The sequence below is a fragment of the Muntiacus reevesi genome, chromosome 12 (genome assembly GCF_963930625.1).
Source record: "Muntiacus reevesi chromosome 12, mMunRee1.1, whole genome shotgun sequence".
NCBI classification, from domain to species: domain Eukaryota; kingdom Metazoa; phylum Chordata; class Mammalia; order Artiodactyla; family Cervidae; genus Muntiacus; species Muntiacus reevesi.
This window is the reverse complement of record NC_089260.1, coordinates 76120864-76142662: the sequence shown is the minus strand read 5'-3', so window position 1 is coordinate 76142662 and position 21799 is coordinate 76120864. Positions and strand designations below refer to the sequence as shown.

The window sequence follows — 21799 nt, the reverse complement described above, 5'->3', positions numbered from 1 at the left end:
AATGATCTATGAAGATTATGGCACACATAGATAAAGCTCATTCTGTGCCTACAAAAAATTAACCCCTTGTTGTCAGACTTTTGCGATCCTAATATTCTTAAAACACGACAACAGTCTACTCCTAAATCAGGGAATTTAAAATGAATAAACCACAACTATAAATTTTTTAAAAATCAAGGGTATGGGAAATCAAAGACGGCTGCTTGGCTTTTTCTCAGCTCCCTGACAAACCTCATTTTCTGTTTGAAGGGTTAAAGCCTTCCCTGGTTTCAGGGCTGATGTCCTCAGAATGAAAAAGAAAAGGTTAGAAAATATGTTTCCCACCTGGAATATAATTTCTACAATCTCCAGTGATCAAGACACCCACTTAACTGGACAAATCATAGAAACCTTAAGAAAAAATTCACAAACTTCTTGAAATTATCCCTGTCACTATGATCTTCAATCATTAGGCATGGTCAATGACACTAACAGAAAATCTAGACTCAAACAGAACAAAGATTAATTATATGGGATTCAATGAATAGCTAAATATGATTATAAATTTTATGACTTGTCTGACATACTAATGGCTTCTAATCATTGTTTTTCAGATATAGAAAAGCCCTCTTCCTCAAGCAACTTTTGATTTATAACAATTTGGTATAACACCTGTGGATAAAATTAAAATCTTCTTTTCTCTCTGCCTGATTTCTAAAAAAACTGGAGACCCTTGAGGTCTAAACAACTTTATCAAGTGAATGGAAAAGACTGTCTCTTGACATATACAAGAATCTAGATATTTTGTCCAGTTCAGTTCAGTCACTCAGTTGTGTCTGACTCTTTGCGACCCCATGAACTGCAGCATGCCAGGACCTCTGTCCATCACCAACTCCCGGAGTCCACCCAAACCCATGTCCATTGTGTCAGTGATGCCATCCAACCATTTCATCCTCTGTCTTCCCCTCTCCTCCTGCCCTCAATCTTTCCCAGCATCAGGGTCTTTTCCAATGAGTCAGATATTCTGGGTACAAAAAAAAGAGATGTGTGTGTTAGTCGCTCAGTTGTGTCTGACTCTTTGCAACCCCATGGACTGTAGCCCTTCAGGTTCCTCTGTCCATGAAATTCTCCAGGCAAGAATACTGGAGTGGATAGCCATTCCCTTCTCCAGGGGATCTTCCCGACCCAGGGATCAAACCCAATTCTCCTGCATTGCAGGCAGATTCTTTATCATCTGAGCCACCAGAGAAGCACAGGTAAAATCTGAAGGCTTAAAAGAGCCTATATGAGCAATTACATTTATATGAATAAGCAGGCCATGTTTATTGAAACCAGACTTATTTGGAACAAATCAGCCTTGATTTGGCTGAATTTAATAAAAATGAGGATAATCTAGAGAGAAAAACTTTGTTTGAATAGTATACCTTTGCGAATATTGAAGTTTTGTATTTACTGAGGTTTTGCTATGTCCAAGACGACTCCTTGTTGCTCTGTTAGGCTATTATAAAATTTAATTAAATTAGTAGAAGAATATTCTAAGCTTGTTTCTGAAGCCAATCACAATAATCTACCTTCGGGCGAACATCAGATGGCCTGTGAGTTACAACTAAGATTATGGACACTGAAAAAGGCATCCTTCAAAGGGCTGTCTTCAAACTAAATAAAAGGACCCATATCAGGTACTCTTAACTAGTACCTGTGCAACAATACTGAAGGGAACTGACTCTTGAATTCATATTTCCCACTTGAGAAAGGCCTGTGCATTGGACTGTCTATAGAAAAGACTGTTGACCCCAAATAACACCCATATTAAGAAGAGAAGAACACAACAACAGTGGAAGACAGCTGATTTTAAAATCTGGACCAGGCCTGTAAGAACCATCCAACTAATTCAACTGCACTGTCTACCAAATGTTTGTCTTCCTATCAAAATGGAAAGTTATTGTTTTACTTTTAACCATGCTTTTGACCCCAATATTCAAGATTAAAAAAGAAAATTCTCTAGTGAAGCTGTCACAGAATATAACTATTCATGACACGTATCACTGCTTAAGTGCACTGCTTAAAGCACGTGTACAATGCTTGTGTGACAATTGGGGATAAATGATAAAATGTATAGCCTACAAAGCATTTCCCTATTCACATATCTCTGAGCCGGTTCATGACATCTGATTAGTTTTCCTGCCAACATGGACAACTAGGCAAATATGTAAACAAAGAGGTCTAGCACTGAGGGAAATAAATGGACCCAGAGCAGGTAACCGAGTCACTCTGGCAACATTGGAAAAATATATTGATGGCCAATACCATTTATGGAAAGATTTGCAATCAAAAGGGGAAAATGATGGAAGAAATTTTTGCATATTGAAGTATGGGAAATCATTCTGGCTTATACATGATTGTTTTGAACTTTAGGCTAACCAAAACATCCTGTTTGTGGCCTATTAAACATGCATTTACATCTGCTTTAGCCATTAAAAATTACATTAAAAAATCAGAATGGAATAACTGCGGTTCAGACATCCAAAGCGGAACTAGATTGTCAGTGTGGATATGGGTTCAGACATACTTCTATATTACTGAAAACTTGAGTTCTCTAAACTTTATCAGACTTGAGGACACCGTCAGCCGTTTTTAAAACAGTATCTACTAGCAGCTGCCAATTTCAACTTAATGGTGTTGAGGTCTTCTTGTAACTATGAAATCTTTATCCTACTGTAAAAACAATAGTTTTTGAACTGTGGTGCTGGAGAAGACTCTTGAGAGTCCTTTGGACAGCAAAGAGATCAAACCTGTCAACCCTAAAGGAAATCAACCCTGAATATTCATTGGAAGGACTGATGCTGAAGCTGAAGCTCCAATACTCTGGTGACCTGACGCAAAGAGGTGACTCATTGGAAAAGACCCTGATGCTGGCAAAGATTGAGGGCAGGAGGAGAGGAGGGCGACAGAGGACAAGATAGTTGAATGGCATCACTGACTCAGTGGACATGAGTTTGAGCAAACTCAGGGAGATAGTCCTTCATGGACAGAGAGGCCTGACATGCAGTCCATGCAGCTGCAAAAAGTCGGACAGGACTGAGTAACTGAACAACAACAAAAGCAGTAGCAAATGAGATGACTCAACCTACAGACTCCCAGCAAAGACTCCTCGGTTACTGAATATGTGTATATAGGAAACACTCCAAAACTTACATTTCCTGGTTGCCATCAAAAAACAGGAAGGCTTCTTTGAAAAAGACTACAAAGGTGTGTTTTAACCATTATCTTCATTGCAGTATGTCTAATAATTTTCAAATGGTTGTCCAGGTACTAGAGCAAAGCAATCAAAGAGATACAATATTTTCTTAATACAAAATATTGATGTTAATCTTGGAACTCAAGATTATTTCCAACTCTGTGTCCATTCCCCAAATTAGGCAGGACTATGCCCACTTCAGCAGGACGTAACCAGAGCAGTTGTCATCCCATTCCCTAAAGAGCTGAGGAAAATTGAAATAGAAGCAGAACAGAAACCAAGTTCCTCTGCCAAGTTTACGATTAACCTCTCAATCTAGAACTTCCTTCCCTTTCTTGTTCTGCATCTGTTCCTCCTCAAGATTGAGGAGTACCAAAGAAAACCATCTACAAGACCCTGTATCCTTGTCTTTGGAAGTAAAATTCTGACTCAGGAGTTAATAATAGGGAAATGTGAAAATTTAGAAACAAAGAACAGCTGTTGGGTTGGGGAACTGGTAACAATTTAGACTGTAATTCTGCCCCATAGCAGAATTACCAAACTCCCAGCTTCCCGAAAGATCTACATGAAGGTCTGACACACATTCCTCATTTGTTTTACAGGAAGCAGACCCCCCTCCCCCGCTTAGATGAAAACTGCTGACCACAAGGACATAGACCCTACACTGTTTGAAACTGGAAGGTTGATGATGCTTCAAACTCCACCTTGACACCAGCCAATCCAAGACTTGTCCATGAGTTGATCATGCTCCTCAAACACTATAAACTCCTCACCACTCCCTCCAGGGTGGGCCAAACAGTCTTGAGGGCACTAGCACACTGTGGCCCCCTTTGCCTGGCAAAGCAATAAAAGCTCCTCTTTTCTACTTCACCCAAAACTCTGTCCCTGCATTTCTATTTGGCAGCAGTGAACAGAAGCTGAGTTTGGCAACACCCTAATTCATCATGATCTGAGGATGAAGGCCACAACACACACAGGGTTCCACACCCTTGTGTTTATTTTATGCCTCATTAGATTGTCAGCTTCATGATGTCAAGAATATTTGGGAGTGTTTGTCAGTTTTATCCCCAACACCTGGCACCTGTGGCATCTCAGTGACTATTTGGCAAACAGGGTGACCAACCATTCCAGTCCATCCAGAGAGAGTGCCCACCTCACTTTGTTTTTTGTTTTCATTTATTTTTATTTGTTGGAGGCTGATTACTTTACAATATTGTAGTGGTTTTTGCCACACACTGACACGAATCAGCCATGGATTTACATGTGTTCCCCATCCTGATCCCCCCTCCCGCCTCCCTCCCCATCCCATCCCTCTGGGTCTTCCCAGTGCACCAGCCCTGAGCACTTGTCTCATGCATCCCACCTGGGCTGGTGGTCTGTTTCACCCTTGATAGTATACTTGTTTCAATGCTGTTCTCTCAGAACATCCCACCCTCGCCTTCTCCCACAGAGTCCCAAAGTCTGTTCTGTACATCTGTGTCTCTTTTTCTGTTTTGCATATTGGGTTATCATTACCATCTTTTTAAATTCACTTTGGAGGCTCAGTGCCTAGGGCCCCCAAAATGGCTCAGCTCTTTGAAAGAAAAACAAAATTTAGGGTCATACATTTCCTTATGTATTCTTTTCTCACATTAGAAAAAAAATTTAGGGCCCACGAAAATCTTAAATTTTGCCTTAAACATTATTATTAATGTTTAAGGGATTTATGAAACAGTGGACTCCTTTCAAGACTTGCTTTAACCCTGTGTTGGGTGGGACCAGGTGTGGGGAGGAGGCCCAGAGATGCTGGATGGCTTGCGGAGGTCAAACTGCAGGTAAAGGAGGGTCAGGTTGGGGACCCAGAAGCCCGGTCCAGAAGTCGGCTCCACTCCACCCCCACCCCTCCCTGTTAAACTGAGTGGAAGGAAGGAGGGGGCGCAGCTGGCTGCTGGGGTGCGGGGCTGACTACGTAACCTGTAACCCGGGGTGAGTGGGCGGCTGCGGCTGCTGGAAGCAGAGAGAGCGAGGCAGGGCCAGACGTGTCCCGCGGTGCGCGTGCGTCTGAGCGTCGCGTGGGTGTCCCCGCGGGGCCTAAAGGCCTTGGCATCATGGACTGCTGCCGGGGGTCCCAGCCCCGCAGGAGGGACGAGCCCGCAGGCGGGCGGGGCGGGGCGGGGCGGGGCCTGCAGTGAGGTCACCGGCGACTGGCGGCTCTGCCTCAGGGGCGGCGACGCGGCGTGGTCACTGCGGGGCGCACAGAGGGACAGCCGTGCTATCAGACCCGAGTTGCAGGTTCTGGAGAGCGGCCGCAGGTGAGTCCCAGGCTTAACGGGGCCTCGGTGTGGTGAATGAAGGTCATGGTTGAGGTCATCCCCCAACTTGGGACCGCAGTCTCGGGGGCGGGGCTCCCCGGGAGGGGGCGGGGAGAGCTGACGCTGCAGGCCCGGCCTTACTCAGACCTTCGATACCCCGAGGGGGACGCCTGGAAAATGGGTCATGGAAGACGGGTTTGTTGTTCTCTGGAAGGGGAGAGTCTGATTTAGCCCCCCTTGGCGCAGAGGCGGGGCTGGACTGTCCCCGCGCAGGGAGGGAAGTCGCGCAGGGAGGGAAGTCGTAGTCGGATTCGCCCAGAGCCTGTCTGGAGAAGGGGGCATCTCCGCTCCAAACAGCGGATCCGGCTGGGAAGTTCTTGTCCTGCCCAAGGGCCCCCCTGCAGACTGGACAGAGTTGCAGCCCATCAGTGCCGCGAGCCCCGCAGTGGCCGAGGGCTTCGGAGGTCTCCCAGGAGAAGGGCCCCCAGCTGGGCCCTGAAAGTGGGGGTCCATGCAAAGACACGTCAGGGGCAAAGGGGAGGGGAGTAGTGAGGAGAGACCCACTCCTCAGGGCCCAAGGGCACCCTTGTACTCAGGGCTCTGGGTGGGAGAGGGCTGGGTGCCAAGTTCCCTAGCGCCCCTGCCTCAACCATCCCCAGGGAGGGTGTGGGTTCTGGTCTAGCATTCAAGCTTTCCCCTCCAGTCTTCGCTTGGCACCCCACCCTAACTGTGGCACTGCCGCCTCTGGTGTGCACAGGTCTTGCCCTTTTACAGGCACTTGTGTCTCTCATTGGAGTGTCCCCCCTGCTTCCTTCTCATCTCATACATGTCTCCTCCTCCAGGAAGCCTTCCAGGCTGAGCTGGGTGGCCCCTCTGCCCAAGCCCCCTGTGGGTCCCTCAGGCCCTGCTATGACCTCCCATCCTTGTTCCCCTCTGTGCAGGAATACAGTGCCTCCAGTTGACCAGGAGCTCCGGGAGGGCAGGGGGTTGTCCCACCTGCTCTGTGCCCTGCCCCAGCCCTGGCCTGAGTTGAATCAAGGACCAACTGCTCTCCACATCCCTGCTCCCACTCTGCCCTCTGGCCCCCGGCCATGACGCCCCTGCTCACCCTGTTCCTGGTGGCCCTGGTGGGCCTCCCTGTGGGTAAGACGGACAGAGAACAGAGGGAAGGACAGACCTACCTTTGGGGTCATCCCGCCTGAGTTGGGGGGATGGTGGCAGACATCCCAGTGACCACCTCTCCTTCCAGCTCTTCTCGGGGAAGGTGACGGGCCCCGGGGCTGATGGGCTGGACGAAGGGCTTCGCCCTGTGCTCTGACCCCTGTCCCTGCGGCCCCTCTCCGGCCCCAGCCCAGGCTCTGGACTGCCACGTGTGCGCCTACAATGGGGAGAACTGCTTCAACCCCATGCGCTGCCCAGCCATGGTCTCCTACTGCATGACGACGCGCACCTGTGAGTTCCCGGGATGCTCCCCCAGCCCTCTTTGGGGAGCACCGGGGCGGGCAGGGAGTAGTGTGGGGGAGGCTCTCACCTGCTCCCGCATCCTTTCTGGGAGCCCCAGGCGGAGGGGAACCTGGCCTAATGGCCCTGCATGCTCGGGTTGGCCCCTCTCAGGGTCCTGGCCTACCTTCCCTCCTCTGCAGACTACACCCCGACCAGGATGAAGGTGAGCAAGTCCTGTGTGCCCAGTTGCTTTGAGACCGTGTACGACGGCTACTCCAAGCACGCATCCACTACTTCCTGCTGCCAGTATGACCTCTGTAACAGCGCTGGCCTCGCCACCCTCTCGACCCTGGCCCTGGCCCTTATACTCTTGGCCACCCTCTGGGGTCTGCTCTAAAACCAGAGAGGGCAAAGCATAGCCCCACCCTCTCCCCCTACACCCCCACCCTCCCTCTGCCCTCCCCGACCCCCCAGCCACACCTAGGACTGTCTGCAAGAGGACTGTTGACCTCCCCCAGCCATCCTGGGGTCTGCTTCCCCGTTTGTAATCTGGTTTCCTAAAGGCTGATGGTTTCCTAAAGGCTGACTACACCTTCCAAGGCGTCTGGCTTTGACGAGGCAGATAAGCCTCTCCTCATCCAAGGACTGGGACGAGGGCACAGAGTGCTGTTGGCCCAGGAACACTGATTTGAAGGGGCCCTCTGGCCCCTCTGCCTTGTAGGTATGCTGGAGGGGGAGGGGCGATCGGGACCCAGGGGTGGAGGCCGGATCCAGGAAGCAGGCTCTCCGGGGCTCCAGGAGGGCTGCCTGGGGCGGAGAGGGTGGAGGGCGGAGGGAAGCAGGCCTGGGCCCCTGGGCTGTGCCCTCGTTCCAGGCAGCCCTGGCAGGGGAGGGACTAGCTCGGCCTGAAGAGGCCCCCGAGGGCCCTCCCGATCCGGCGCCGGGCCCCTGCTCAGGACGTGGGTCCGGACAGATCAGGCTATATTTGGTGGAGCTTGAGAGCTGATCCCTGGGCTATTTTTGGGCCAGGAGGGAAGGGTGCTGAGCCGCAGACCGAGGCCTGGTCTGCAGCCCTAAGCAGGCCTGGCGGAGGGCGCCCTTTCTCGGAGTGAACTCTTGCCGGGTGCCCGAAAGGATTCGCCCAACCCCGTCGGACACGCGGGGGCAGGAGGGCGGGCGGGAGACACCCTCTCGGGGACGCTCGGGGCCGCACCGGGCGAGGGCGGACTGGGCCGGCCGGAGGGGCGGGGAAGGCGGGCTTCGGGGGAAGGGGAGGCCGAGGACGGGAGGAGGGATCACAGCAGAAGGGTCGGAGGCCGCGCTCCCTCCGCACTCAGCGGGCGTTCCCTCGCCCCTGGCCGCGGGCGATTGCACCGGGGTCCCGACTGAAAGGGGGCGTGGCACGCCGGCCTCGGTCCCGAAGGCCGAGGGGTTTCACGGCCCCTCGACTCTGACCCCGCCCGCGTGGAGGGCGAGAGTGCTGCACCGGCTGGAGCGCTCCTGCCTCATCCCTGGGAGCGACTCTCAGCTGCCTCCAAATCACGCTGGGTCTCGAGATCCCCAGGGACCCAGAAAGACAGAGTCGCTCAGTCGTGTACGACTCTTTGAGGCTCCACAGACGGTAGCCCCCAGGCTCCTCTCCTTGGGATTCTCCAGACAAGAATACTGGAGTGGGTTGCCCTGTCCTTCTCCAGTGGATTTTCCTGATCCAGGGATGGAACCTGGGTCTCCCGCATTGCAGGCAGACTCTACCTTTTGAGCCACCAGGAAAGCCCAGGGACCCAAGAAAGCTTATCAGTGAAAGGGTACCCACCCCAGGTGAGCCCCACCCCTTCAGGTTGCGGAAGCCCGGGTCTGTCGGCGGAGGGGAGCCTTCCAGCCAGCACAGCCCGCGTGTGCCGGATGGTGGCAGACGGCCCTGTGGGGGTTGTCCCTGGAACTCAGAAGTCCTTGGCCGCTAAGCGTGGCCCCTGTCAGGGGGACCTGTGCTGGAGATCCTTTCCTCAGAGCTTCCCTCTGAGACCCCCAGACATCAGAGACCTGGACGCTTTGGGGAAGCCGGCGCAAGAAATCCTTAGCTGGGGCTGGGTCCGACTTGGCAGAGGGCCTCGAAGCAGAAGGAGCGGCGGGTGGAGTGTTCAGCCCAGGGAGCGACCGGGTGCCCCGCCCAGTCTGTGTGAGCCTCTCCCTGGAGGAGGCTGGGAGGAAGCCTGACCACTCTACCCCCAGTTCCTCTTCCCAAAGACCCCCAGGAGTGGGCCACCTCAGGGAGGAGACCAAAACCCCGGTGCACGTGCAGGCTGATAGCGGGGGGCAGCCGCGGGCAGACTGCTCTGTTGACTCAGCAGGAGAGGCCTGGGAAGCTGGGTCACCGACTGCTTGTGCAAGCGCTTTGTCCCGGGTCTAGTGGCTCCTCGGCTAGACCGGGTCCTCCCTCCCCCCGCCCGGTTCCAGCGAGGATTGAGTGGAGCCCTGCCTGTTCCCATGTGGGCTCTGGGGCCACTGGGAGCCGGGATCCAGTGGCAGCTGAGAGTGTTGTGTTGCGGGGGGCGGCGCGTCTTACTCCTGCATCCATCTGTCCACGCTGATCTGGGCCCATGCCAACGCCCATGGCACTGCCCCAGCGCTGGGGACCAGTCTGCCTACACCACCGCCGCAGACGGTTCTGCCTGGCCTGGCTGGGGGAGAAGCCCAGCGTAGAGCCCCGGAAAGGTGTTCCGCTCTTGCCCAGGCCCGGCCCCCTGGTGGGAAGTGTGTGGCTCTGCAAAGGCAGGAGCACCAGCGGGGCTCTTAGAAATCAAACGGGTAAACTTGCCGGGACTGACTGTCTAGAAGGTTAGTAACTAACAGCTGCCAGTTTCCCTGCAGTCGTGGCTCTAAGCGCTCCAGCACAGCCCTGCACCTGGGTGCCATCACCTGCCCCTTTCACAGACGGGGAGACTGAGACAGAGATGAAGTGGCTGCCCAAGGCGAGCTGGACTTCTTGCCCCCCTCCACCGCGGCCCCGCCCTACCATGCAGTTGCTTCTTCCATCAGCTGGGAGAGAAAGGGGAAGCTGGGAAGGTGGGTTTGTAAGTTTAAGAGGACTTTAGCATGTAAAGTAATTATAACAGCTTCAGGTCAGGAAAGCTTAGGAGAACAGTGGAACTAGGTGTGAGAAGCCATAAATGCCAGTCAAGGGGTTCCGCCCTGTGTGTGGGCGCTGGACCGGGGTGGAAAGCAAGAGGAAGGCAGAGGGGCGCCCAGCACGGCAGGCTTGTCTGGCCCAGACCCCTTCCCCACCTGTGTCAGGGCCGTGGGGCCCCAAAAGAAACGAGAGCCTCGAGGGGCGGGCGGTGCCCGAGCTCATCCTCGCAGCTCTTGGCGGCATCTCAAGTCTGGAGGCAGCCTGCGCGTCCCAGTGGCGGCTGCCTGAGCGGGTGACGGCCCTCCGTGGACCGCCCTCCCTGGGCTCCTGCGCCATCCATCCATCTGGAGTCCGGCTGAGAAGCCGGTGCCAGAGCTCTGACGCAGAAAGCGGACCGGGCCTGGCGCCATCACGTAAGGAGGGCGTGGGTGCCCCGTTGTGGCCCTGTGGCTGGTGCCCGGATGTGGACGACATTGCAGAGGGGAGGTCGGACAGCTGCTTCTCCTCCTCCCTCTGTAGCGTGTGATATGTGGTGATGTATTTCACGATTCTAGCCTCTAAGAAAGGTGGAAAGAAACGGAAAGGCCTCTTTCCTTTTCATCCCAGCGCCCCCGCCCGCCCGCCCAGTTTGCTGGGTCCTGTCGCTCAGGCTGACCTGGAGCTGCTTGTTCATGTCTCCAAGCCCCAGTTGTTCTGTGGTTAAAATGAGGATGATAGCGCCCACCACACTGGGGCCTGGTGAGAGAGAGGGAGGCTGTGGCTGTAAGTGCGCGCCCCGGGCCGGGCACACCGGAGGCCCCAGGGGGATGAATGGACAGACAGATGTACGGATGGTGCCCTTTCCCTTCAGTCCACTTGCTGAGGTCCAGGCCCAAGCCCCAAGCCCTGCCGCTATGGGGCATGGAATCACCTTCAGGCTATGGCCCCCCACTGTGTACACCGGAGCCGTCCTTTGTACCTCCTCAAATCTGTGAATAAATGGATGAATACTCGTACCTGCTTTCTTTCAGTCCTCACCAGCCACCCAGCTGCACTCAACCCCGGTGGTCTGGTTTGGCTGGTCCTGCTGGTTCTGTCCGTCCTAGACTCCTGCCTACCCTGGTTCTCCCAGTCTTGTCCCTGGAGCCAGCCCTGGCCCAAGGCAGATGATGACCCAGGGGAGGGGAGCCAAGCAGCAGAGGCAGGAGGACCCCCATCGCTCACTGGGACCAGCCCTGGTTCTGGTTCCCTGGGAGCAAGACCGACCTACCAGCTCACCCAGCTGGCACCTGGGAAAGGCTGAGGGGTCTGGAGAGGAGGCAGGACCCCAGGAACCCACCCATCACCCAGCTTTCTACTCCTGACACCAGCTCTTCCTCTGCTGGGGGGCAGGGTCTGAGACCGACCAGCCCAGAGGAGCCCACCAGGTAGAGGGATGGACAAAAGCCGTTCTCAGGCTGCCAGCGTGGACACACAAGGGCCCCTGGGCCAGCAGGATGGGCCCCTGCAGACGGCCACCTCTGCTGCCCCTACGGCATGTCGCCCGTTTTGGCAGAATGGCTTACCTGACACGTCACTCCCAGGAGGTCTGACTCCTGCTCTCAGGAGTGCTCTTCCAGGCTGGCACCCATCACGGGGCCCTCTTAAGAGCAACAGCCTTTCTGCTCCTGGCCACACCACCCCTCCCCAGAACTGGGCAAATACCCACAGGCCCAAGCAAACAGTCAAGATCATGACCATCCCAGGGAGGCAGGCCTCTCAAGCCACTGCTTCTGGAGGGAGGCCCACTTGACAGATGGGAAAGCTGAGGACTGTGCTCTGTGGCTCTCTGGAGGACAACTGGTCCATCTACTCACTGCAGGCTGGCATGCTGGTGAAGCTTCCGCTTTTGAGGCTTTTAGATTCATTTGCACATTTAGGGACAGGAGTGGACTCACAGGCTTTGATGTAGGAGATAGGTGGGCTCCAGGTTAGACATTCACAACTGGCCTCCTGTTTGCATCTCCTGAGGCAACAGACAGGTGGGCTCCAGTTGAGGCGCTTACAGTCAGCCTCCTGTTTGTCCTCCGAAAGGAAAGTAACAACAGAAACAGGGTAAGTAGTCAGTGTTTGTCTTTTGTGAATGTGTTAAGGCAATAGTCATGGCAAGGACAGAGAGGTGCAAAATCCTGTTTGAGTAAAGGCTGAAGGGATCTCCGCTTCCCCCTCTTGGGATAAGGGAGACACTACATACACACAGAAAGGCTCCTTGTGGGTCAAAAGTCAAGGGGTAACTCTGAGTCTTGCTCCTCCCAGAAGCCTTCACTTCGAGATCCATCTTGGCTGACAGGTGTGTGCGCATCCCAGGGGAGGGTCCCAGGGTAAGTCAGGTGTGGAGAAAGAAACCAGATAACTAGCCTGAAGGAAGAGAAAGACCCATAAGAACTGATCAGTAGAAATGACCTAACAGCCTCTTTAGAGGGCTCCTCCTCACCACGGGGGTTGCCGCCACCCTTTCTCTCTGGGTGTGCCTCTCTGCCTTGCTTCTATCTCAGCCATTTCTCTATGTGTCCTCCCACTTATTGCTGTCTCTAATAATAAACTGTGTACCTGCATTTACAGTTTCTGCCCACGTGATAAAGGCATTTTTCACAAGGGGCAAAGATCCAGGGAAAAACAGCTTCTAGTCTCTAACCCTTGCTGGTTTGGTGGCTAGAATCCCTGGTTTTCATTCAGGCTCCTCGGGTTCAATTCCTGGGCAGGGAATTAAGATCTCACTTCATGCCACTGCTCAACTGCTGCCTCGCTGAGACCAAACGGTGCCGAAACCCCAGGGGGTGGTGGGGAGGGGGGTGCAATCTGGGAATTAAGGTAAAGTTGCAGGTCTCGCCCACATTGCTGGCTGGAGACTTCTGACTTTTGCTTTCTGTCTCTCCCCCATGGGAACTGGCTTGCGCTCACATTCTGCTTTGTTCCCTTCCCAAGACCTGCAAGGCTTCATCAGCTCGGTGAAGGAGCCCAGGCTCTCTTCTCTTTCCTCTCTCCCGCTTTCTTTCACTTTGCCTAGACTACAACCCCCAGCACCCCCCATGCCCAAGGGCTGTGTCTTCATCAACGTTGGGAGTAATGCACTGGGAGCTGGAGCTCGGCACCTGCCCCTGCCTCTGACTGCACTCTGCTACCTGATGCGCTTTATTTCCTAGGGTAGAAAAATTACCTCCCCTAGAGGGGGAGGATTCCAGAAACATTCCCTCCCTGACTTCCAGCATCACCCCCACTGTGTTGCTTACCGGCCTGCTCCCAGTTCTTTACTTTTTCTCTTACCTAGTCTAACTTGGGAAACAAGATTTACCTTAGACTCCACACAAGTGAGGTGATAGACTTGGGGTTCTTATTCTGCTTAATCTCCCATCTATCTTACTCTGTGTCCAGAAATCCTCTGTGGAAATGCTTCCATCCCTCAGCCCTCAGATCCTGACCCCAGTGGCATTTCCCACTGCGGCCACCTCCATCCCTCCAGGAGTTCCCCTTCACGCCAGGCCTTGGCAGCCCATGCCGTGCACTGTAACAGACAGCCTGTCAGCTTGGCCACTTTAGTGCAGACTGCGGTGCTACAACAGACCTCTCTCAAGGAGAGCCCTGGCAACATGCTGGCAATAGTTTAAAAGCCCTTCTCTGGCCATGCTGGGTTGGACGCCCTGCGCAGGGTATCAAAGGGGGGCCAGAGACGTCTGGCCATGATTCAAAGGATTCATGACTCAAAACCCCATCAGACAATAAGATCGAGCAGAATTCAGAGGATACTCCGGTCCTCCTAAATGGATGGTACACTGGTATGCTGGGTTACTTTTCTACAAGCTCTATGTTCTTGGCTGCAGGCTGTTCAATGTGGGTGGATCCCTTTCTAAGCCAGAAGAAACACAGATGTGCTAAGAAAGGAAAAAATTAAGTCTTACTGTAGCAGTGCCTGGCCTTTATTTAAGTTGGGGATTAAAAATGGACCTGAAAATGGGTCTCTTATCTTTATTGCCATAGGATGGGAAAAATGGACTGAGGGTCGCTTATGTCTAGGACTTTCTCCTATAATCAAAAGCCTGAGGAATCAGAAAAATACTCCTAACATTCTAAAAAATTCCCTTTTAACTTCTCATATCTCTTGGGTGGGGGTGGTAGAAACAAGCTTCCCCACCCCTGTGTTCCCTTACTCTTTCAGATTCTTCTGACAGGACAAAGGCCTCAACTTCCCAGAGAGACAGTCTCTGCTGGGACAAGATTTTATCAGTCAACCTGCCCCTGTTGTCAGAGTCAATTTGAACACTCTCTGATTTAAATTTAATTACGAGACCATGATCATAAAAGGAAAAAAGAATGTGGCCACAATATTCTTTAGACTCTGGAGAAAATGGACTGAAACAAAATTTCTTTTGAAATTGCAAAATCAGTTCTTTTTGCATATGCAATTAAAAACAACTGGCTTGTTAAAAGCTTGGGCTTCCCTGATAGCTCAGTTGGTAAAGAATCCATCTGCAATTCGGGAGGCCCCAGTTCAATCCCTGGGTCTGGAAGATCCGCTGGAGAAGGGATAGGCTACCCACTCCAGCATTCTTGAGCTTCCCTGGTGGCTCAGCTGGTAAAGAATCTGCCTGCAACGAGGGAGACCTGGGCTGGGAAGATCCCCTAGATAAGCAAAAGGCTACCCACTCCAGTATTCTGGCCTGGAAAATTCCATGGACTGTATAGTCCATGGGGTCACAGAGCAACACACAATTGAGCGACATTCACAAAGCTTGCTAAAAAATATATACCTAAAGAAAACTTGCAGTTAACTCTTATGTCCTTGAGATACACAGCCCACCTTGCCTGAAACTTTAGCTTTGAGGTAATTTTTAATAGAATTTCAAGCCAAGGGGAAAAAGGGGGCTGAGACATTTTAAATCTCAATCAGAAACTATGACATCCCTGTCTGTTCAGATATATATGTGTGTCTTAATATGTGTCTTTGTCTTTAGATAATATTGCTGAGGTTAATTTGTGAATGAACTCTATTCAATTGGTTTAAAGAAAAGTAAGCACTTACAAGTGAAACTTGTAATTCTAAGTACAAATGCACTTAATTCTAAGAAAAATTAAGCTAAATAAATTTCAGGTTCATGTAAACTGGGAAGTATTTAGTATTAAATTAACAGCTGGTATTAATGTTTATTGATCTAATATAGACAGGTCTCAGAGTCATTAACATTAAGCTTAATATTTTCATTGTGGCTATGTTTAATTTTGTCATATCTGTTACAAGTTTGTCAGCAAGGAAAGTAACTCAAGTGAAAATTTTTTTTAAGGAAAGAATGCAAATGAGATTAGAGCTTTTAGATAAACTCTGTTAAAGTTAAGAATAATTATTCTTTAGGAATGTCTACAACAGTCTGTCCAGATTTTGGTAACCTGAATTTTTAGGGTTGTGCTAAACTAAGTGATGAAAAAGTTTATTGACTAGCTAGGTCATTTTCTAAATAAAATAAGATTCTGAAACACTGATTACTGAAAACTGATTTCCTCTTACAGAAAAACTAAAAACATTTTGGACTATTAATGAAGAATGGTTGGTGCCATCCTGAGATGTTTTCTATAAGAAAGCAAAGGTTTTTAGAAATTATAACTGGTATTTATGCTCTCCAATCTATGGAATGCTAAGATAAAGATCAGTTCTTGGTTCCTTAAAGAGAGGAGGATGTGTGTTTTTGGTAAACAGGGTATGAGGAACAAAATTGCATTTTATTAAGGAAAAAGAAAGTAGGTCTGGCTCACAGGTGACTGCTTCTGAGTGGGAAAAGTGATTGGATACACACCAAAAAAAGGTTTTTGGAAAGTGGAACCTGATAAAAAGAGCTTTGTACATGATACAGGCTTTCTTAAGATGTTGAACTGCCTTTGAAATCTTTCATTGTTATTTTCGCTAAGTGAATAACTCGTCATACAGTAAATATTGTATGGTAGGTGTTACTAATACAGATGTTCTAACAATTAAATGGAATTCATAAAGATCTGACATGTCCTGGTAGAATGTTACTAGTCATAGTTCTAGTTACTCTTAAAATGTTATTTGTCACAGCAGCAACCAAGTTGCTTTGCCTATTGAATTGCAACAAGATTTTAAACATGCTTCTTAAGCTTGTCATCACAGAGAGCTATGGTTTCATTCTGAGGCCTGTGCAAAAATATTACCTCTTCAAGATTTGTTTAAAAAGGGAGGGGGCTTTCTAAGATTAAATTAAAATTAACTAGGTAAATAAATTTTGTTATTAACAGAATTTAATATATTTAATATAAGTTATAAATATATTTAATATATATTATTTATTATATTGTTTTCTATATTACCTGTTTCAAAAAGTGTTGTTTCTTACATTACCAAGTGTGTGACTGAGCCACTGATAAAATGAGGGGCTACAGTTCCATATGAGATCAATGATTGTAATATTGTGACTCCAGATATAAAAAGAAGCAACAAGAGGGACTATTTCCCTGAACCAGGAGGCCAGTAAGTCAGGTGTGGTCCAGAGACTTTTGCTACTCACGGGGCCTGGTCCAGAAACAGCACACTGAGTGGCCGATGAGTGAAATCTTTGGCAGACCTGGGAGTAAGCATTCCTAGCACCGTGGGACAAAATGGTCATGAAATGCCCCCAAACCATGGTCAACTTATGGCTGTGAAGGGGCCCTGCCGACTGAAGCCTGGCCCTTGCTGTGTGCCTCTACAAAGGTTAGATCATGGCCATTACAGCTGCTGCCCTTCAACACCCCCTGAAAGGAATTCAGGGCAGAGATCAGAAATTAGGCGCTCACCTTGAACTCTGGGAAAATGGACAAAACAGGCCTTCAGATAGTTAGATATTTTCATGTAAGGATTTTCTTGGGCCCAAATTCTTACGTCTTCTCATACCTAGAAAAACAGTAAAATTGTTACCGGAGACAACTACTTTGGCTTATATGTTAATACTACATTAAATGGCTAGAACCTACTCAGACAAACTTAGACAACTGGCTATCTGGCAAAGCACCAGGTCCAGATTGGCTTTCAGGCTCATTCTCCTGGGAAAAAAAAAAAAAGATTTATTTTGTCTGCTAAAGTTCATGTTGACAGTCCTTCAACTACTTCTAACTGGGTCTGTTGTACCTACATCAATAACACTAGGTTAATAGAAAAATACATCAGAAAATATATATGACCACTCCAAATGGCTCCATTCCTGTGAAGAGGGTAACCCAAGTGTTGACTCTATCTGGACCAAGACTGAAGTTGCTACTGGTTCCTACTCCTGCTTAGACTGCTGGTTACAGTAATTCTTTTACTGACCTTTGCTCCTTGCCTTTTTAACCTACTTGTCTAGTTTGTTCTTTCTAAGAACACAAGAGCTTCCCAGACAAAGTGATGGTGACACCTGACCCCCGACCCCTGTCACACACTGAGCCTGACTCTGGTCACACTCTGACCCTGGTCACAAGCTGACCCCTGCCCATGGTTGCACTGACCTCTGACCCTGGTCACACTGTGCACACTGACCCCAAGGCTCCTAGAGGAGCAGGGAAGGGCATAGACCTCCTAGCAGGGAGGCTTCCCAGCAGAGCACCCAGACCCTGGCTGGGGCACATTCCTCCTCACCCTGTGCACAGCAGCAACTTCAGAGAGGCTCAGCCTGTGTCTCCCTGTGGGGGTCAGGCAGAAACTCTAGGAGGAGCTAATGCCCAGAGGCCAGACTTGTTCCAGTAGAAAAGGACAGGTGGGGTCCCTGGGTCTGAGGACGGAAGGCGTTGGGCTGGGCCAGCTGCTGGAAGAATGGCCCAGGAGGAAGCTCCCGTGTGCGAGGTGCTGTCTGTTCCTGTTAGCCGCGCCCAGCATCAACCCGGAGGCCTGGGGAGCGGTGGAATCAGACAGGCCCGGCTGCCGTCTTGGCCGCCACCCAGCCCAGCTTCCAAGTGACCAACCTGTCAACTCCCTGCGACAGCCTCTCATCCCGCATCTGAAACTCTAGCACTGCCACTAGCCGTGGTGTCAGGAACCAGGTCTGGCAGGCTGCAGGCGGGGCTTCTGACACCTTCTGGGTATTTAGGGAAGGCTAGGCGCCCCTCTCCACCCTGGTGCCCAGGGAGACGCAGCCCTCCCAGTCTCAGGATCAAAGACCACAGCCCATATGGAGCTGCTGCCCCCGGGACTAGAAAAGGCCACTGGGGGCGATCGGGTGGGGTGGGGGGCTCCCAGGCAGAATTTCAGCCACAGGATGAGAGGAGGGAAGGACACCCTGGAGCAGGAAAGCAGGGGTGGAGCTGGAGCGGAGCGAGATCTGGGAGAGGAGGGAGGAGCCCAGCAGGGCTGTGGTGGAGCCCGGTGAGTCAAGCCCAGCCCGGCCAACCAGGCCTGTCAACAGCCCTGTCCTGCACCTACCCTTGCTAGCTGGGGCAGCGTGGGGCCCAGAGCGGGGAGGTAGGGTCACAGACAGGGCAGACCCCGGAGAGGCCGAGGTGCACCCCCGGGGAGGGGGTGTGTGGGCGGGCTAGCAGTGCCTCCAGCCGCTTGAACCTAGGACCGGAATCTGAATCTGAATCCATTTCTCCCCCTTCTGAGTCTGGCGCCAGGCCCATCCTGTCAACTCGCTGACCTGCAGTGGGGCCAGGGTCTCCGACCAAGGTGTGCCAGCCCCTGGAGGGGACACCAGGATTCGTGCCCTCTGCAACCCCGCCCCTCCCCCCCACCGTCCAGGATCTTTCTGTTGACCCAGCAGTTTTGTTGTCTTTGTGCCCTTAATCCTCTGAGCACATTTTGGCTGGTTGTCCAGGCGACCATTTCCCCATCACGACACCCCACGTGACCCCCTCAAAGAAGCCGTGCACTGGGGTCTGGTAACCCTGGGAGGACTCAAACCCAGAACCACTAGGCCAGGACTCAACGCCACAGACAGGAGTGGGCATCCAAGGCCCCTGACTGAGGCGGGAGTCAGGGTGCAGGGGAGTCCCCCTCTGCTGCTCCCTTCCAGGCAGGCTGAGGCCATCCTGAGGGGCAGTACCGTCTGGTGGGGAGAAGTCGGAGCACCCCCGAGAGAGTTACAGAGGCAGGCAAGGACCCCCAACCATAAGAGGGGGGTCACCAGGGGGTCATGAGGGTGCGGGGAGGGGCCCAGACTGCCAGAGGCAGAGGAATGAGGAAGGGGCGGGGAGGGGTGGAGGAGAGCCATGGAGGAGCGGGTCCAGGTGGAGGCGGGTGGAGCCCCTGGGCAGGGGGCGGGCCTCCATACCTCCGCCACCTAGGAAACCGATCCCCCTAATCTGCTCGGCTGACCGGTCGGGTGGCTGCACGGTGCTCCCATCCCCGGGGGGCAGGCCCAGGACCGACGTGCTGCAGGAACCAGACCATGTGGGGGACACGGCTGGCACTGCCGGTGCTGGTGCTGGCCGCCTGCTGTGAGCTCGGTGAGGGGTGCCCGGCAGCCGGAGGGGGCAGCGGGGGCCAGGGAGAGGCAGAAAGCAGGGAGGTGAGGAGGGTGTGGGGGGCAGGCACGGACGGGCACCAGCAGAGGGGCACCTGCGGCCCAGGGAGGGTGAGGACAGGGACAGTGGGAGGCACTGTCCAGAGCTGGGACTGGCAGGATGGTTGGCCGCCAAGGCCCTGGGTGCCCAGTGCGGGGAATGGCCCTTCATCAGGGGCATGGGAACCAGGGACGGGCTCTCTGCTGGGGCAGGCGGGCAAGGTCAGAGTGACATTCCCAGATTCCGGGGTCGTGGTTCCCGGGGCAGGATGCAGGACATGCCATGGGGACCCCGGGGAGGCACCCCTGGGGTGGGGGTAGCAGGAGGCGGAGAAGAGGGAAGTGAACCGACATCCTGGGGGACTTGGGTCTCAGATGCCCAGACCCTCACAGGGCCCACTCCCAACCCAAGGTGGAGCTGGCGGCGTGGGCCCCAGCCAGGTGGTCCTGCCCAGAAGGAAATGGAGGTGTCCTGGGAGACACAGTAACAGCAGTGGGGGTGGAGGGCCAGGCTGCGGGGGTCTGCCTGAGGCACCGGCGGTGCTGGAGGGAAGGGGTCAGCCTTCCAGCCCGTGCCCTGACCCGCCTGGGTCCCTCTGGGCCTGAGCTCTCCTCCTCTCCCTTGTTAAGCTTCCACCAGCAGCACAGCAGGCCCGGCCTAGCCCACCCTGCAGCCATACACCTCCCTGCCCGATCTCCGATCCCCCTGCAGCACTTGGGGTCCTGCATGTTGCTGATGAGGACGCCTGGGGCGCGCAGGGGGTGACCTGCTGCAGGGAGGTCCTTCCGGCCCCTGCCGGGCCCTTTATTCAGAGGCGTGGGTGCGGCCCCACCTCTGCATGCCTCCCCAGCACCCCCAACGCTGCTTCATCTCGGCTTTGGCCGGCAGGCTGAGCCCGACCCCCAGGGGCACACTCTGCCTCAGGACTCAGGGACCCAGCTCGCGGCTCTTGAATCTTCCTGGGGATTTGGTCCGTGGGAAACTGGAGGCTCAGTGGCATTGTCCCCCTCAAACCTGGGCTCTCGGGTCCCAAGGCTTGGGAGGGACAGGCCTGCCTGACTGGCCCCGGCCGTTCCTTCCCCAGCGGTCACCCTGCAATGCTACACGTGTCCCGAGCCCATCAGCGTGTCCAGCTGCATCACCATCGCCACCTGCAACGCCAACGAGACCATGTGCAAGACCACACTGTACTCCCTGGAGACAGGTCAGTGGGCGGGCCGCGCTGTGTGCGGAGGGCGGCCTGTGTCATCTCCAGAGAGGGCTTTCGGTCCAAGCAGCCAGGCTCCCTCCCTCTTTCCTCACCCTCCTTCCTGGAGTGGGAGGCTCTTGCAGCCTGGCTGGGGAGTCACGGAGCAGCCTCACCCCTCGAGGCATCCTGAACAAGTCACCGCGCGCCCCTGGTGCAAGGGTGGCAGAAGGAAGGAGGGGCCGGGTCGCGGAGGGGCTGAGGCAGAGCGGGTGCTGCGGGGGGCGGCTGGGCTGGGGCTCGGGGCCAGCCTGACACCGGTGCCCCCGTGCCCTCAGTGTACCCCTTCCTGGGGGACTCCACGGTGACCAAGTCCTGTGCCAGCAAGTGCGTGCCCTCAGATGTGGACGGCATCGGCTGGACCCGGCCCGTGTCCTGCTGCAACACTGACCTGTGCAACGTGGATGCGGCGCCCGCCCTGGGGGGCCCCCGAGGCCTGGCCCGCGCCCTCCTCCTGCTCGCCCCACTCCTGAGCCTCCACCTCTAGACCCCGGCCCGCTGCCCCGTGTAGCCCAGCCCCCAGCGCCTCTGAAGAATCACGGCCCGCACCTGCACCAGGCCTCCTGAATCTGTTTTCTGGGAGCAGACCTGCCCGCTGGACGGGGGGAGGGCTGCCCGCTGCAGCTCTGGCTCCGGATCCTAGGCCGAGTTCCCTTGGCCCTTCTAGCCCCTCCATCTCCCCACCCACTCTGCCCGGCCCAGGCTCTCTCTCAGCCACTCCGCTGCCCCGTCTGTCTGTGGGCCCTCCATCTCCCTGTGATGGGGCAAGGGGAGATGGTCACTAGACCTGCACATCCACTAGACCTGGACACCCACTAGTCCTGAGACACCCGCTGGTCCTGCACACCCAGCAGACCTGCACACCCACCAGACCTAGCTCTAGGGGCCTGGCTGTGGCAGGACAGGAAGTGGGGCCCACAGGGGGCACACCACATCCACCAGGGCTGGATCAGGGGTGGCCTCTCGGAGGTGGGGGCATTAGGACCGCCCTTGAATGACAG

The 21799-nt window shown here is 53.6% G+C and overlaps 3 protein-coding genes across 4 annotated transcripts in view; 2 read left to right on the top strand and 1 right to left on the bottom strand.

Moving 5' to 3' along the window:
• Positions 1–21799, bottom strand: part of GLI4 (GLI family zinc finger 4) — a 413072-nt gene that overhangs the window by 325479 nt on the left and 65794 nt on the right. The gene's annotated exons all lie outside the window — the stretch shown is intronic.
• LYNX1 (Ly6/neurotoxin 1) lies at positions 5352–11066 on the top strand. 2 transcript variants are annotated; one of them, XM_065903268.1, is made up of 4 exons: positions 5352–5508; positions 6450–6651; positions 6859–6960; positions 7152–11066. In XM_065903268.1, the coding sequence occupies exons 2-4, from the start codon at positions 6600–6602 to the stop codon at positions 7346–7348; spliced, it is 351 nt and encodes a 116-aa protein (XP_065759340.1). In that variant the 5' UTR covers positions 5352–5508; positions 6450–6599; the 3' UTR covers positions 7349–11066. The 2 variants fall into 2 exon arrangements, with proteins under 2 accessions (XP_065759340.1, XP_065759342.1); XM_065903270.1 differs by lacking the exon at positions 5352–5508 and adding an exon at positions 5619–5703.
• LYPD2 (LY6/PLAUR domain containing 2) lies at positions 19438–21332 on the top strand. The gene is made up of 3 exons (XM_065902522.1): positions 19438–19495; positions 20637–20756; positions 21077–21332. The coding sequence occupies exons 1-3, from the start codon at positions 19438–19440 to the stop codon at positions 21283–21285; spliced, it is 387 nt and encodes a 128-aa protein (XP_065758594.1). The 3' UTR covers positions 21286–21332.

What these genes read in the sequence shown, in the direction of transcription:
- LYNX1 (XM_065903268.1), top strand. Translation starts at nt 6,600, where the DNA reads ATGACGCCCCTGCTCACCCTGTTCCTGGTGGCCCTGGTGGGCCTCCCT. An exon ending in CCTGGTGGGCCTCCCTGTGG is followed by an intron (nt 6,652 to 6,858) that starts GTAAGACGGACA and finishes CTCCGGCCCCAG; the next exon opens with CCCAGGCTCTGGACTGCCAC. An exon ending in CTGCATGACGACGCGCACCT is followed by an intron (nt 6,961 to 7,151) that starts GTGAGTTCCCGG and finishes CCTCCTCTGCAG; the next exon opens with ACTACACCCCGACCAGGATG.
- LYPD2 (XM_065902522.1), top strand. Translation starts at nt 19,438, where the DNA reads ATGTGGGGGACACGGCTGGCACTGCCGGTGCTGGTGCTGGCCGCCTGC. An exon ending in GGCCGCCTGCTGTGAGCTCG is followed by an intron (nt 19,496 to 20,636) that starts GTGAGGGGTGCC and finishes TTCCTTCCCCAG; the next exon opens with CGGTCACCCTGCAATGCTAC. An exon ending in ACTGTACTCCCTGGAGACAG is followed by an intron (nt 20,757 to 21,076) that starts GTCAGTGGGCGG and finishes CCGTGCCCTCAG; the next exon opens with TGTACCCCTTCCTGGGGGAC.